The following is a 17,555-nucleotide window of genomic DNA, read 5'->3' as shown; positions in this document are numbered from 1 at the left end:
TCGAATATCTAAACAAGGAAGTCATCAAAATCAGATAGAAGATCTTTTCAAACGATTGTACAGAACTAAACATATTCCGTTTAAGTTTAACTTACTAAAAAGAACAAGTATTGGTTTCGTTTAAAAAAATAATTAAATTATTCGAGTGGGTCGCAAAATAAATTAATAGTAAAAGTAGCTGTATGTATTGTTACAGTTTTAATGAGAAAAAAAAAACAGTTTTTTTTTTTTTTATATTTCTGGAAGAAAAATATATACAAAAGTAGTAGAGAATTGAAAAATTTTCAACTTTTATTTTCATATTTTTTCTATCCAAAACCTCAGAAATATAAAGAAATAATATATCAAAGCCAATAATTTCTTGTTTTAAAACAGCAATTGGATCTTAATGAAACTTTTGTTTGAATTTGTTTTAACCAAAAAGTGATTTTTCGATCCAATAAATGGGTTTTTCTTGTTGTTTACATTTTGGACTAAATTTCTGTACACTTGCAGCTTTGTTTATTCAAACCATCTTAAAGTAAAGTTTCAACAAAAAAAAAAATTCTGAATTTTAATATTCAAAAGTTTTTTCATGAACTCTTTTGATTAAATTTTTTTTATTTTCTTAGAAAATAAAATCGTAAACAATTTTATACTAGGAACATAATCCCACTTTTATTTTAAGTTAAAAATAAAAAAAAAAACTTTATTTCTTTTTTGTAGTTTGCAGGAACACTTACTCTACAAAACAAAACAAAAACGACAAGATTTTGTCATTTAAACATGACCAAATTTCGAAATAGAATCCGAAAACCTAGATTTGCTAGTTTTTTTTCAATAGTCTTTTCGGGCTTTGTGCCTAGCATATACTTAAATTCTTCTTGTTATTAGTATAGAGCAGTCAAATTGTTTTCAGACTCATTTAAAAGTGGAAAGTTCTGGTTTAAATATTTTTGATGGTTTTTAATATGTTTTTGGGGAGCTGAACACTACCTTGAAGTTGTATTACAAAAAAGAAAATTACGAATATTTCATGTCTTATTAGGTAATATTTTTCTACAGCTTATTTTTAACCAAAACTGCCTTGAAGAAATTACTTGGAAACTATACCAATTGTATAGTTTGTTTTTGTATGACAACAAAATTACTGATTTGTATGGAATTTTGAACCATCATTTTAATTAAAGCCACCATTTTAAAAGACTTGAACTATTCGTAATTTTCATTTATTATGTAAAAAAGAAAAATAAATAATTTTTTTGACTTTTCTGTAAGTTTTCATTGTTGTCGTGTTGAACAAAATCAAATTTTTGTTCAGCACCCAAAAAAAACTTAAACAAAAGTTTTAATGCTGCCTTAATTTTAACAAAAAAAATTACAAACCAAAAAAAAGTCTTTTTTTTTTGAAAAATATTTTTTTTGTTCCCAAACGGGTAAGAGATTTGTATAATATACTTTCTATATCCTTAAGCATATAGTTCCCTGAAAGGAACATAACTCTACAATACTAAATGAACTTATAATAATAATAATCGTTTTTGTATTTTTTTCTATATGCAAATTAGAATTAGGATCAAAAAAACATAACATTTTTTTTTTTCAGTTTTAGATATCTTGCAGTTATTTTGCATTGTTTTTTTATTTTTTGGTTCTCTAGACACTAGCTACATTCAATAAAATTTTAAAAAAGCTTCCTGATATTGAAATATCTCTAACAAGAATTTTCTTCAAATGAAAATCATAATAAAATTTGCGTCTAATGAATTTCAAGTAAAGAAAACTCTAAAGAGAAATTTCATTGCAATAAATATTCCCCCAAAAACTAAAAAAAAAACTAAAGCAAACAAAAATCACAAATGAAGAAATAAATTAAAAAAAAAAAAAACTTACCTTTAAGTTAGTATTTTTTCTTGTCCTCAATCCACCCATCCATAAATCAGCTAAAATAACTTGACTACAAGGATGCGCCAAAAGAGCTCGATGATTAGCAGCCACAGCTAATCCCAAACAACTTTGATTTGACCATGAATGCAATTCGCATGTGAGTAATCGTTGAGCTTTTTCAGCATCTTGGCGATAGCTAAAGTCTAGTAACTTAATACCTATTTTTTTTTTTTTGGATTCCACCACAAACCAAAATAAAAAAACACCATAAAAACAAACCCACAAAAAAATTGAAATTGGAAGAAAAGAAACAAAATAATCAAATAAATAAATAAAAAATCAATCAAAAAAGAAATTCAAACATAAAAACATCCTCATTCTGAAAAAAACAAAAGACTAACCCTTGCTTTCGAATTCCTTGGCATATGCCCGCAATTCGTCATAGATTTCCGTATCCAAATCGTCCTCGGCAGCCTCGTGAGCCATAGCCTTGTACAGCTTACATGCCACTAGCGATTTGGCCAAGGCCTCTTCGCCATGTGTCCACATTAGCATTGACATTTGTTGACGTTTTGTAAGGACAGCCCAGATCTATGTGTAAATGTGTTTGTGCAGGACACAAAATTCAAAATGAAATTTATATAAAAAAAGGATATTAAGGATGTAATTAAAAAAAAAAAAGAAAAAGCTTATCGTTTTGCTAGAATCAAATTAATTTGTAGAGATTTTCTCATTCATTCGGAAAAAAAATTGTAGACTTACCAACAGTTCATTGAAAGGAAATTCAAACAGCGCCATTTCCGATGTAAAAGGAAGCAGTCCCGTGACCAGGCTTAGAGAATTGGCACCCGCATATCGTTGGTATGTTGTGCATGACTTCCTATGAGCATTAGCATAGCTATTCATGACTTTGGCATAAATTGGGCGAAATTTTCGGCGCGTATAATAGGATCTATTACAAAAAAAAAAAAAGAAATAGAATTTAAAAATATAATGATTTATAAAAGCGGAATAAATTCAACTACAACAGAATTCCCAGGTGGAAGATCGCGCATAATTTGCATAAAATAAGGATAAAATTTCATCGGTTTCTTTGGTAAATCATATTTTGTTACACTTGTATAAATCATGTTTACCGACGTTGGAAATGATTAAGAAAATGTTTAAGAAAAAGCTAATTTATTGGAATGAGTATTTAAAAACTTCTTCTCGGGAATAAATTAAACTTAAAGAAGAAAGGCATATTTAAAAGGAAATATTGCCACAAGCTATTTTTAGTCCTTATGAAATTTATTTGAAAAGTTTTCCGATTAAATTTAAATTTCATAATTAAAGGAAATAAAAACAACCTTCTGAGAAAAAATAAGGATAAATTCCTATAGCAAAGGGCAGAGTTATTTATGAATTTTGTAAATAAAATTAACTATTTAACATCTCTTTCTCTTGCAACAAAGGTACTCAAGTTTTTACAATTCACAAGTTGACATTACAATGCAAAATTTGTGTTAGTGTCCTTTTTGATACAGATAACCTTTTCTAAGAACAACTATTCAGAGATGTTTTTTTAATTTTTTGGACTTAAATTAAGGATACATGTCATATATCCATTTTAGGAAGACTTAAATACAGATTCAGTTCTTTTCTTAGAAAATAAATGCATACAGGGATACCTAACTACTATCTAGCTTTACTATAAAATTTGTTTCTACTGGAATGATTTGGAATATCATGCAATAGGAGCAAATTGGTTGTGTGTACCAGGAATCAAATAATTCGTATTGAATGAAAGTGTTTTATGCAGAATTGTGTTGGTAGAAAGAAGATTTGGATTTTGGATTATCTACTCTTGCATGCGTTTAATGAGTTAGTGTTATGTTCATTCGTACTAAGAGTCATGATATGTATTGGAAATCGATAATAATTGTACAAATTGCTATTGAACACGTCTTAGATTATATTATTAGGGAAGATAAAGTCCTGTCGACAGCAAAAGGTAGAAATTTCTCGAAGAAGATAACAAACAAATGGAAATCCTTGAGGAGTACGGATTTCTGCATGGTTTTTTTTTGTTAAGATGGATCCACTTAATTTCATACGAAAACTCATAGATTGAAAAACATAGATTTTCATCTTTGCAAAAAAAAAGTAAAATGCACGACTGGGTCGCACGAACTTGCTCTTAGAGTTAAAGTTGCTTAAATTTTTAAGACTTTGTATAGAAATTTGGAAAAAAAGATAAAATTCGTTTTTTAAAAAAATAAAATAAAATCTAAAATTAAATTGCCCTCCAAAACAAGTATGCAGTTTTGATTGATACATTAACATGCATTTTTAGAAAAAAAAATTTCAAAATCGTTAGAGCCGTTTTTAAAAAAACTAATTTTTTATAAATAATTTTTTGGAAAAAAAGTTTTAAAATAAAATTGGTATGCCATTTTGTAGAAATCACTAATCAACATCAAAAAACAAAATTTCAAAAAAATTCAATGTCCCGTTTTCGAAAATTTGATTTTTCAAACAAAAATTTTCAAATTTTTTTTTTAAATCCAAAAATTATTTTTTTGGAAATTTTATTTTTGGTTTATATTTTAATTATATAAATGCTTTTTCACAAAAAGTTTCGTTGAAATCGAATAAGCAGTTTCGGAGATAATCGGATTTGAAAAAAACCGTTCTATGGCAGGTACCGTTAATAATGATTTTCAAAAAAAAATTTTTTTCATTGAAATATAGACCTTTGCTTAAAACTAACACATGAATTTTTTAAACAAAATCGTTGGAGCCGTTTTCGAGATATTTCAATTTTACCTAAATCGGTATATGACAAGTACCGTTATTTTTGGTCCAAAAAAATTAATTCCAAAAACCCCTCTGGATAGTCGCCAAATAACGCTACATACCAAGTTTGACATTAATCGGTCCATTAGTTTAGGCTGTAGCTCCTTATACAGACAGACAGACAGACAGACAGACTTACTTCCGGGACCCACTTTTTTGGTATTGTCTACCATCGTAATGTCATGGAAAAATGTTATCTCATCTTTTTTTTTGTACGAATGCATAACTAGATATATAGTACCTATATCGCAGGTAAAAACAGGCAGAATTCCGCTTATTTTAAGGTGGTTTTTGTTTATGAGTAAGAATGAAAAATATTATTTTTTGAAAAGATTGTTCAAAATTTAATCCAAGACGACGAACTATAGTAGTGCGTATAATGTTTTGAAAAATGAAAAGAAAAGTAAAATACACTGTTGTTCGGGAATTTGATCAAACTTTCTTAGTTTAAAATTATTTCTAACTGAAAAGATCTTTTCTGGTATTAAATCAAACGGGTTGGGGTCAAAATTCTGCCGGGGTCAAAATTCTTTTTTCAAAATTTTGCTTTCAAAATTCTGCTTTCAAAATTCTGCTTTTCAAAATTCTGTTTTTCAAAATTCTGTTTTCCAAAATTCTACTTTTCATAATTCTGTTTTTCAAAATTCTGAAAAAAATTTAAATTAAGTATGCGTAAAAAGCGCGCGCTTTTTAACATTTTCCAAACCCTTTTTTAATTTAACAATAAGTTATAGAATTTATTTGAAAGAAAGTCAGTCTATGCATTTTAAAAAATATTTGCGACACTTAAACAAAAAAATTTAGAAAAGTACCAATGTTAAATTACATTAATGAGGTGTATTTTTCTTTAGTCAGCGCATATGCTCTAAAAAAAAATACAGAATTGGCAGAATTTTTTGTTTAAGTATAATACTGGCAGAATTTTGAAAAGCAGACTTTTAAATAGCAGAATTTTGAAAAGCAGAATAGAAAAAATGCAGAATTTTGAAAAACAGAATTTTCGTTAAAAAAGCAGAATTTTGAAGCCAGAATTTTGACCCGATCCCAAATCAAACACCTAAAGAGAGGGACAGAAAGTTTCACTGTTGAAAGAAGTTTTGATATTTTCCATGTTTTTAAGTCAGTTATGTGATTGTTTAATATCATGGTTCGATGATAAGGTGTCTAAAAGTGTGAAAAAATTTCTTTTGAAGTAAACAATTCTCCTAATTCTGCTTTTTTTTCATAGCATAATGCGTTTTCTAAACAAAAAAACACCTCATTGATGTAATTTAAATTTGGTATGTATACCTTCCTAACTGCCTAGAAGTCTGAATTTCTTACAATCTACATCTATATACCGCTGAAAACTAATTAGAAACGAAGTTGTGTAATAAAAAATATTCCTTTTTGAATATAAATTTTTATGTGATTAATTAAAATAATTTCAATTATTTTTTTTTTCTGAAACATTTATCATTCAATATTTTTCTCAATATTATTTTTAAATTTATTGATTTATCAAAAAAAATAATATTACAAAAATTGACATAGTACTCGTAAGTAAGTAATCTCAAATTAGCAGCAAATTTTGCGAGATGATGATTTTACAAAAATCTGCAAAAAATTAAAAAAGGGTTTGAACAATGTTAAAAAGCGCTCGCTTTTTTATTTTTTGCAGAATTTTGTAAAACAGAATTATGAAAAGCAGAATTTTGAAAAACAGAATTTTGAAAAGCAGAATTTTGAAAAGCAGAATTTTGAAAGCAGAATTTTGACAAAAGAATTTTGACCCCGGCAGAATTTTTACCCCAATCCAAACTTTTTTCTAGGGTTTGGATGCTTCATAAGGCGCATACAGGTTGCCAAAGCTCATAGTTTAGATTTGAAATAAATTTTTAAATTAAGAAAAAAAAAAAAAAATTGGTACACATAGTACCTACTTAGAAAATAAAATAGGCCGTAAAATAAAAATATCTTATCCTCATGAATATTAGAAAATGTTTTGATTTGAAAAAAAAAATAGAGAATCAAAAAGTTGAACTAAAGATCTTTCCTCAAGCTCATTTCTTTCGCATACGACACAAATTCAATCTATTGATGTTAACTTTTTTTCAAAATCCTTACTAGCTACTGGTACCTGCCAAATAACGGTTTTTTTCAGAATTTCTTCCCAACGACTTTTAAATTTCATAATTATAATAATATTGCTGCTTTAGCTGTACAATGAAAAATAATATTTTGAAAAAAAAAACGATTTTGGATTAAAAATTTTTTTTTTGAAAAATCAATTTTTCGAAAAAGGGACATTAAATTTTTTGAAATTTTGATTTTAATTAGGTATGATTAATATACTTGCTAAGAATAGCTACCCACTTGACTTGAATATTTTTTTGGTTAATTTTAAAAAATTATTTTTTTTTTTAATAATTTTTTTTTTTTATAAATGCATCTTTAAAAAATAAATTAAATTTTCGGAGCTCAATTTTATTTAAAATGTTATTTTTTTTTATTTAGATTTGTTTTTTTTTTTATCTTTTTTACATTTGCCAAATTTTTCTTAAAAATTTTAAGAGCTAGTTCGTGCGATCTGCTTATTCAAAAATAGGCAAGTTTTTGTGAAAAAACATCATCATTCTTTTTATATAAACCTGCTTTGAAGTTCAATTAGGTGATTCTAGAGTTAGTTCAGATGTGTATTTTGGTGGTCCTTTTTTTTTTTTTGTTAACGAGGACTAGGCGTATGTACTTACGTTATAAAAAAAAAAAAAAAAAAAACATCCAAAAGTCTACCTCATGGCTAGAAAAGGCTGTGGCAATCCCAACCTGTGGCCTTCAATGTCCTTAAGGGATATTGTTGTACCAAATTTCCGCCTTCTTACTTACTTACTTCTATTAATTTTTTTTTTACTTTGCCATGTTTTGTATAATATGTTTGCTAGGAACTCCCTTGTATCTGCATCGTTTTCAGTAAGTAGTCCTTATAATTTATGTTTAAAAGTGAGATATTCTACATTTAATACATTTGTGAATAAATTCGGAAAAGCCCTTAATCTTGAATATTTTTATGTCTGAATCATTATTAACTAACAGAAGAACAGTTTAGATAGACTTTAAAAAATGTGTACTCTCCAAGAATAAGCTGCATTGACACAAATCAATTTTTAAGACTTAAAGCTTCAATACTACATACTCGTACGAGTACCACTCTATCCAATAATCTTTTTCGATAAAATCCTTACCTAATTTTTTGTTTCAATAACTCATGGCACCAAAGCCCACAAATGTCAATAATATAAGTAAAAATAAGCCATGTAAGTAGGTACTTTCTTTATATTTACTCGTTCATAAACAAGAATCCATATTCAAGGATACTTTTGTTTTTATCTTGAAATATTAGTATAGTCCATAAGCAACAGGAATTTATTCGGCCTTTTATAAGCTTCTTCAATGCCATTTACTCAATCCCATAAACCAATACCAAATAAGTCCTTATCGTGATGTTATATTTGATGATTTCCTTATTTTTTTATCGGAATATCACACAAAATGACACAAAAAAAAAAAAACACCAACAAAAAAACTCAAGTCAAATCACTTATGCGGGTAAATATTATTTTTTGATGGATATCTGGGGTTTTGTTGTAATATTTGTCATAGAAAATTCTACTATAAACAAAGCCACAAAAAAAAAAAAAACAACTGCTTAATCGTTGAAGCAAGCTCTGTGTAAAGTATTCATTACACTCTCTCTATTTATTGTGTCATTAACACAAGCTAAAAAATAAGCCCATAAAAGTGCTTTGGGAGCTATAGCGAGTGTAGGCATATATGTAGCAAGGACCAGGAACAATGGCTATAGAATTGGTGATAAAGTGATTCAATTCTTGAAAATTGCTTAAGGCTTAATATTTTTTTTATTTTTAAGGGCAGTTAAAACGTTTATATAGCGGTAAATGTTTTTCGGTTTTTTATTTTGGTTTTTGAATTGTAAAAGTTCTCATTCCAAGGAAGTATATTTGGTTCCTTTTTTTGATGACTGAAAGGAGAACTACTCTGAGGAGTGGAAAACGAATTTGTTTAGAAAGGATTTAAAATAAATGAGTCAAAAGATTTTTCAACTTTTTAAAGGTAAATTGAAATTTAGAGCTGGGAAATTTGTCAATGAATCCATGATGATGATGATGATGAGGAGGTATTTTTTTGTTTATTTGTACTGTGTGTGTCAACTTATATGGAATAAAAGCATTAAAGAGGAATTTAGTAGAGCAAACTGTGTTGTATATAGAAGCTTTTCTTTGTCTATACAAATTGGTAAACATTTTCTATGTACCTAAAGACTTTATCCCTTTAGTAGTGTATATCAACACAACACACGTATTTATTTAATAAAAGAAAAATGTAGGTACGAGGCAACAAAACATTCAAAGGAAATCATGGTAATGGTAATACCCTTGACGACTCTTAGCAAATAAAGCTTTGACAGGATTGAAAAGGGCTCTTAAAAATGAGGTAATTGATGGCTATATGGTTAGTACAGAGTGAAGTAAGTTCTTTATATATATTAGCACTTGGATGTAAGCTTCAATATAGATTTGTACGGTAGCTAGTTAAAACTTGTGCGCAAAAAAAAAAAAAAAGAGGCTGAAGAAATATGTATACACAGGAATAAGTCAGAATTTTAAAAAGAGTACGACAAAATCTAATTGATGATAAAGAAGGGGTCACTTAATCGATCAAAAGAGAGATTATTTAAAAGCCTCTTTCATCAAATTTTTAGGCACATTTCTTTAGAGACTTGCTTTGAAGTCTTGAAAATTTTGAATTCATGAATGGCATAGAGGAGAGTTCTGCCCATAATCTCGTAAAGGCCCTAACTACACTTTTCTTTGTTCTGAGTTATAGAGGGAAACAGTAAATGTAATATCGCAAATTTCATATAAAAATGAAAAAAATCAAAAGTTAATTTTGAATTTGTTGACGAATTTGAAGACCTAGGCTAAGTAAATGAGGATAAATCAGAGACAATGCCCTAACTCCAAATATGCAATAAAATCAAAATCGAAAATTTTGTAGTTAGGGCCTTTACGAAATTATGGGCAGAGTTCAGCTCCCCAAAGTCCATTATTGGGCTTCTTTGAAACACAAAAAAATGTTCACATGAAAATTCTATTAATGCTATAAATGTGTTAAACAGCAAAATTTAATCTCAAAGAGATAATTTTAAATTAAAAAATACATAATTTAAAGAGGTAAAAATAAGTAAAATACATGGCTGAATTTCAACTATTTGCTAGTATAGTTCAAAGCATCTAAATTTATGCTAAACGATAAAATTTTAAGGTTTTGATTTGATAGGTAAGAAGAAAATTAAAAAAAATAAAATTATTAACAAAATACTTTTCTTACGATACCTAATTTTTATTTTATTTTTTTTTTTTTTGTTAAAAATTTGAATACAGATTTTTCTTTAAAATGATAAAAAATATGAATAACTGTCTTAAAACTATGAATAAAACCGGAACTTAATTTAATAAAATGAAGGTACTTGAATAACAAAAATAAAAAGAATCTAGAAAAAAAAACTTTTTATTTTGTTTGGAGGAGGCTGGAAATCGAACCCAGACCTCTGGCACTATAGTCCAATGCACTAACAATATCGCGCAACAAAAATAACCGATTTAAAAAAAAATATTTTTTTATGTTTTAAGATAATATAATATATATAAAATTTATTAGTTAACGGTTCTGGAGACCCAATTTGATTTTATTAAAAATAAAAAAAAAATTAAGACCTGGGCCCTATTTCATAAAACTACAAGACTAATAATTATTTGTGAATTTACTTATATAGCTTGTAAATTATCAGCAAATTTCTGTTTCATAAAGAATTCGAATAGACTAATAATAATTACAAGTTTCGTAGACTTGTAACTACAAGCAAATTTACAAATGAGGCGAATGTTTCTGTTTCATAAAAGTATTTGCGCAAAAATTTATTAGTGATAGACTTGTAACTACAAGCGAATTTCTTACAAGAGTAGAAAGACTAATAAAGAAAAATATGGAGTCTAATTTGCTCTTTGAATGTGCTTTATGGATAAGGTTATAAAGTTAAATGATCAAGCTTTAAAATCAAGAATCCTCACAAATTTTTTGGTGTTAGTAATAGAAAAAAATGTACTAGTTATGTGGACATTTAATGAAGGACATTAGTTAGTAAAAGTGAAATAACAATGCAGTCTTTTTAATTTGAATGATGCAAAAAAGTGGTTGGCACTATAAAATCAATCTTCCTTGTCAAGTGACAAATAGTCTTGGCTTACAAATCTGTATGTATTCATCTACCTGCAATTACCACTCAAAATAGGAGCTTTCCCGTGTAGCTGTTAGCGTTTTAAAGGATATAGATAAGTGAAACAAGTTGAACTTAACTTTTATGTTTAACTTATATGTTTTGCCAAAATTAGACAACAAAAAAATGGAATCTCAATTACTTAAAAATAATGAGTTTTTATTGCATTTGAATTTCCATATAACCTAACTATAGAGACTACAAAACTTGGACATCTGAAACATACAATTTAAAGATTTTTCAATAAATTCCAATACCTAATTTTAAAAATGCAATAAAATAACGAATAATTTCCACTAAATTTCGATAGTTTCATTAGTTTTTGAAAAATGCGTTTAAATTTTTCGTAACCTACTGCATTAGATTTGGAGCGCATGGGTTTGAAGACTATCTATGAGCTTTTGATGCTAAAGAATTTTTGGTAAAGAATTTTTTAAACAAAAAGTGCAAAGAGTTTCCGAGGGACTTCCACCCCTTAACGCGGAAAAATAATGAAGATTTTTGGTTATTTTTTTTTTTAGAGATTAATTTACTTATAGATTAATATTTAGTTAATTTATGAGTTAAAGCTTTTTTGACGAAAGTTGCAATAGATGATGTGTTTTGCCAAGTTATTTAGTGCATCAATGTTTTAGTTCAAAGGAATTTAACAACATTTTGCCATTCAAAAATCGAAAAAAACAACACTTATTCATCTTTAAAGCTCAATTTCATTTGTTTGTATCTTTTTTTCTCAAGAAACATAGACTTTTCTATAGCCTATTATTCAAACTAAATGTTAAGACCATAATCTACCAAAAACCAATCTTTAAAAATCAAGCTTTTAGCTTTTAAAGCCAATAATGTTTATTATATTTCACAAATATTCATCATAATATTTCATCTCTCGCTGCTGCTACTAGTAGAGTAACTAAAGCAAATTTTTAGGGAACCCTGCCGAACAGCTCTGATTTTGACGATTTTTTTTTTCAAACGTAGGTAATTAAAAATACTTTAAGGTCTATAGATTAAAAATTGCCGGTGTTGCCGTATTGTTTTTAAAAATTAAAATTAAATTTTTTTTAACAAAACCATTTTTTTTGCTTAAATTTCATAAAACAAATGATAGCAAAAGATTCTCTAGGAATTTAAGGAAAATATATATAAGGCAGTAAGGGACAATCTTCCATCGTTTAAGCGATAAATGCAATTTTCTAACATTCTGACCTCAAACACAAAAAAAATATTTTGAAAACAACGGCAACACCTACAATATTTTAAAATACATTTTTAAAAAGCCAGAAGCTCATTCTTATCTCTTAAATTTAAATCCACTAAATTTAATCAAGACTTTTTGAAAAAATGGTCCTCAAACTCAGAATAAAAAAAAAAAAATGTTATTAGAAAAATTTAAAATGACTTTTTTCAAACTTTTTCTAATAAAATATGAATTTATTTAAAAAAAATTTTTGGCCATAAATATTATCAGTTGAATTTCGAAGCAAAAAAGGTAAAATATATCACACTTTTGAAAAAAAAATGAAAAATTACTTCAATTTCAATGGTTTTTTTTATTAAAACTGAATTTTTGCATTGAAATAATTAATTTTCTCAAAGACTGTGGTAAATAGGAACTTTAAATTTTTGCTATTTAACTTTCAACAGTAAGGGTTATTAAATGAATAAAAAATAATTTTATGTTCAGATGTTGAACTTTAAAAAAAAAATAAGTTACATTTTTTTTTTCAAAACTTTTATTAAAAAAAGTTCTTCGAAAATGAAATACTTTTTACTTTTTTTCATAAACCGTAATACATATTCACATTTCCTTTTATAATTTGAAATCATAATAAATGCGGCCAGAAAAATTTGAAAAATAAAGGCATTTTATATAACTGCCAAGTTTGAAAAACGACATGTTAAAATTTTTTCAATAATTTTTTTTTTCAAAAATCTGAGTTCAATTACCATTCTTTCAAAAGCCGTTCATTCAATTAACTTAATTTTAATTTTACATATATGACTAAGCTTCTAGCTTTTAAAAAATGTATATTTGAATATTGTAGGTGTTGCCGTTGTGTTCAAATATTTTTTTTTGTGTTTGAAGTCAATTAATAAGAAAATTGCATCTATCGCTTGAACTATGGAAGATTGTCCCTCACTCCCATATATTTTTTTTCCTTGAATTTCCTAGACAATCTTTTGGCATCAATTAATTTATGAAATTTAAGAAAAATTTTTGAAAAAAAATTGTTTTTATTCACAAAAATCTTCAATTAAATTTAAAAAATCAAAACGGCAACACCGGCAATTTTTAATCTATAGACTTTAAAGTATTTTTAATTACCGACGTTTGAAAAAAAAGATCATCAAAATCTAAGCTGTTCGGCCGGGTTCCCTAATATAGCCAATTTTTGAGCTTTAGTTACTCCACTATACAGAAAGTTCGAATATTTGTTTATTATTCGTTTATTTTTGTTACTCCTAGTTACACTTGTAGTTTTTTAGAAGCAAAATAGTTTGAATTCGCCAGACTACAAATAAATGAAAATTTTTATGAAACAGAAAACTACAACTCCATACTTTATTTGTGCTTGTACAACACTAATAGTCAGGGGCGTACACACCATTGGGGCAAGCGGGGCGATGCCCCGGGGCCCCCGACACGCCAAGGCCCCGTCTAGAGACAATGCAGAGAAGGCAACTTTTTATAAAAGTAACAAAGCAAAAAGATAAGATATTTGACATGAATAACTTCGGACACAAGAGTACAAGAGAGACAAATTATACTTTTAATTGTAACGCATAATGAATTGGTATTTGGTAGCCAGCCACATACTTTTTCACCTTAAAAGAAAATAGTACCTACCTCATATATATATATATATACCTAGGTACCTATATTATTTTAGGGCCCCAAAAAATGTTACTTAAAAAATCTTAGCTACCAATAAATGGTCCATCAGGGGCCCCAAAAACGAAGTAGGTTGTATACTTTCTTTTTTATTTGTTCTTATTTTCTATATTAAAGGGGCCCCAAGTATCAAAGAATCCCCAAACATTTAGACTTGCCCCGGGGCCCTGGCAACTCAACGTACGCCTCTGCTAATAGTTTTATGAAATAGGGCCCTGTCCGTATCGATACACCCAATTTTTGTACAGGCATTTTTCGACAAGATGGCATTCGACTCTTTCTTTTGCGACCATTTCGAAACTCTACATTTTTTGACCTGATACCATTCAGATCTCAAATATTATCCGTTCTATAAGAGGAACAGTTTATAATAGTTTTCGAAAAAAAAAAAAAATAACATCATAAGATAGACAAATTGCGTTCGCCCCTGATGTACACACAAACTTGTATTCAAAAGTATACACAAAAATCCATTGAAGTGAATAATGACATCTTGGCTTTTGATGATGTAGCCAATAACATCCATAAATAAAACTTTAACTCATAATTTTTCAAACAGTTTTAAGATTATAAATAAGAGTATGGAATCCAACACCATACCTAAGTTAATTAAAAAGCAGATGGCTGCAAAAATATGAATATCAACAACTTGGGATTTTAAGTGCCTCTTTCATGTCACGTTAATTTGCTTTTATCTTCAAACAAGAAACTTTTAAAGTTTGAAATTTAATATGATGAAAAACTTTAGCATGTCTGCATATAATATGATTATGATAGACAGTAAATAAACATGTTGTAAAATTTGTATGTTTTCATTCATCCATGAAATTTCAAAACTAATAACATGCGAAGTAGGTACCACTTCACAACTCAAGGGTTGTGATGTCAAAAAATGTAGTAAAAGACTATGTGTCGTTTAATTTCTTAAATTTTCTTTAGAAAATGATATCATGAATTTAAGATTTCAGTGAACGAAATAGCTATTTTTCTTTCGATATAATACAAAAATTATCAACAAAAATAATAAATAGAAAAAATTATGCAACTGAGAGATTATTAATTCTTTTCAGTCTATAACAACAAATTTAAAATCATTCAACTATTCAACAAGAGTATCTTAGAATTTACTAGTCCTCTACTAACATAAATTCTCTTACAGAAGCAAGTGAACGATAAAATAATTATCATAATTCTGTCCAAAATTAATTCCTCTCAATTTTACCAAACTTAATATCATACAAAAGGGTATTGCAATTTTAAGTTTACATTTGCTGTAATATACTTACATCTATACTTTACTAAAAGGTACACATATAAAAGTCTTTACAAAACCATCCTCTCTTTTTCTGAAACATCAATTTGAACAACTGAACTAAAAACCCACTCCCGCAATAAAACCCATTTATAAATTTCCATTTCCACCCACCCTAACCCAATAAAGAAGGTCTGTCTGTCATTGCATGTACAACAACAGCTCCCAACAAAATAATCTGGCACAATAACCACAAATACTTTTAGAGGGAGAGTAGGTACCAGTGTGTGTTTAACAAGAATATAAAGCCTCTCTCTATAAAATCTGTATTCCATTTTCATTTACAAAATTACCATAACTTTACATTGACCCCTTTGAGAAATATATATAGCCCAAAATGTGTGTTAAAGAGTGAAGAGTGAATTTCCAAAATAGAAAAGCACCAGGCTAGAAAAAAACTATAATTTTTTTCTATTAAGAGATGAACTTCCAGGAGATACACGCAAATAAAACTAAAATGCATTAATAACTGTTTCTGACACGTAAGCTATCAAAATCAGATTATGTTCAATAATATTGGTTATTTTCCGGTAAATTAAGAAATTATAATACATTATCTAATCATTTATGCGTTAATTCAATCGTCCAACATTACAGTTTGTGAATTCACCCTTCCTCACCCGGGCGCCAGTTAAGGGTTTAACATGTTTTTGTCTATTATGGTGCTTTTTTTGAAATAAATGTGAAACGAAAATATGTTGATTCAAGCTCATTACAAATTCCTGTCAGAATTTGATGAGGAAGGAAGAAAATTATAGAAACGTTCCATCACAGAACCAGGAACCTCTTTCAACCGACTCAGCGTAGAATCCATTTTTATTGATGATGATAATAGTAAGTAATTACCGCTCATAATGGATTTAGAAATAAATTTTGTTTTGTGTTTTAGTTTTTTTCGGACAGCAAAAGTTTAATGTCATGGCTATAACACTTCTATTTCGCCCAGCCAGAAATATATTAGAGTAATTGATTTCAGGAGCAGGAATCCGGGGGAAATAGTTAAATTCCAGACATGACCCATCAGAGTGGGTTTTTGTGTAGGGAAATGAAATTCCTTTTTAATTAGCCATCAGTTGTTGTTGTTGTTGTTCTTTGAACGTAGACAATTTTTGGGTTAAATTCAATTCCTATTATAATTTTGAAAATTTAATTTTAAAGCACAAACGCATAGAAAATAAAATGCAGAACTAGGTCGCACGTACTTGCTCAAATGGTAAGAGCAACTCTGATGTTAAAGCTTTTTATTGAACAAAATTATGGAAAATTTATAGTACCTACTGTATTCTTTTTGAGTAATGTAAAAAAAAAAATAAAATCTGTTTTTATAAATAATTAAACACTGTTTTAAATATTTTTTTTTATTTTCACAAAACCAAGTATGCCAATTTGATTTCTTTCATAAAAAGAAATTTCGAAAAAATATAACTTTTTTTTTATTCCATCACTTTTTTTATATGACAACCTACAATAAATTTTATACCATCTGAAAGATTATTGTTTCAGCTAAAAATATTTATATCGACCATGGTTATACAACATCTACAAAAAGAGCTAGAATTTCTTTAACCCAATTAGTTTTCATAAAAAAAGCAAAAAAATCATATTGCACAATCATAATTTATTTAATTACACTGGTCGGCAACGAAAATGGAGCTTGAACCAAACCATACTTTTCTAAAGAACTTTTGTGTGCTTATTCCGAATATGAAGTCAAAATTTCACTGGCACGTCAAGTTTTCGAAATATTTAAATATTAACAGGTCGAAAACGCGTTTTTGTGGTACTTTTGGCGTTGAATTTCATCACCGTTAAATTTTTTTTTCGCAAAACTAAATATGCAATATTCAAAAGCCATATTTTATCGTCTTAAATATGTTTATTTTTATTTTCAAAATTATTTTTTTTTTAAAGATATTTGGTATAGAAAGATATGATATCTCAAAATCTTGGTGGATAAGGTAACTTATGATTTTTGAAGCAGATTTGAAGTAAATTTCAGTTTTCGACTCCTGATTCGGTTGAAAAAATAGGAAAATATTACGGAAAAATAATATTTTTAGATCAAATTTAAAAAAACATTTCATTTAAAATTAGTTTTTGGGACTTTATAGCTAAAATTGTGATGACCAGAGCTCAAAAACTAGACGTGATGGAAAAAATCTATAAACTGTTTTGAATTCAGCACACTCAAGTTTATTAAAATCACCTTACAGAGTTTTTGTTCCACACTTTTTTTGTTTTTTGCCGACCAGTGTTACCTACTGTATAAATTTCATTCATCTATCTATTAAAACAAAAAAGTTATAATCAAT

The 17,555-nt window shown here is 27.8% G+C and overlaps 1 protein-coding gene across 15 annotated transcripts in view; it reads right to left on the bottom strand.

Moving 5' to 3' along the window:
• Positions 1-17,555, bottom strand: part of LOC129907327 (transient receptor potential cation channel trpm) — a 282,057-nt gene that overhangs the window by 55,099 nt on the left and 209,403 nt on the right. For all 15 annotated transcript variants that reach the window (XM_055983461.1, XM_055983462.1, XM_055983467.1 and 12 more), the window contains 3 exons: positions 2,629-2,818; positions 2,268-2,457; positions 1,873-2,084 (listed from right to left, as the gene is read on the bottom strand). In XM_055983461.1, coding sequence (XP_055839436.1) covers positions 1,873-2,084; positions 2,268-2,457; positions 2,629-2,818 — 592 coding nt within the window. The remainder of the gene's footprint in view (positions 1-1,872; positions 2,085-2,267; positions 2,458-2,628; positions 2,819-17,555) is intronic.

The sequence above is a fragment of the Episyrphus balteatus genome, chromosome 1 (genome assembly GCF_945859705.1).
Source record: "Episyrphus balteatus chromosome 1, idEpiBalt1.1, whole genome shotgun sequence".
NCBI classification, from domain to species: Eukaryota; Metazoa; Arthropoda; class Insecta; order Diptera; family Syrphidae; genus Episyrphus; species Episyrphus balteatus.
Note: the sequence above shows the minus strand (reverse complement) of the source record. Positions and strands in the feature narration are given on the sequence as shown.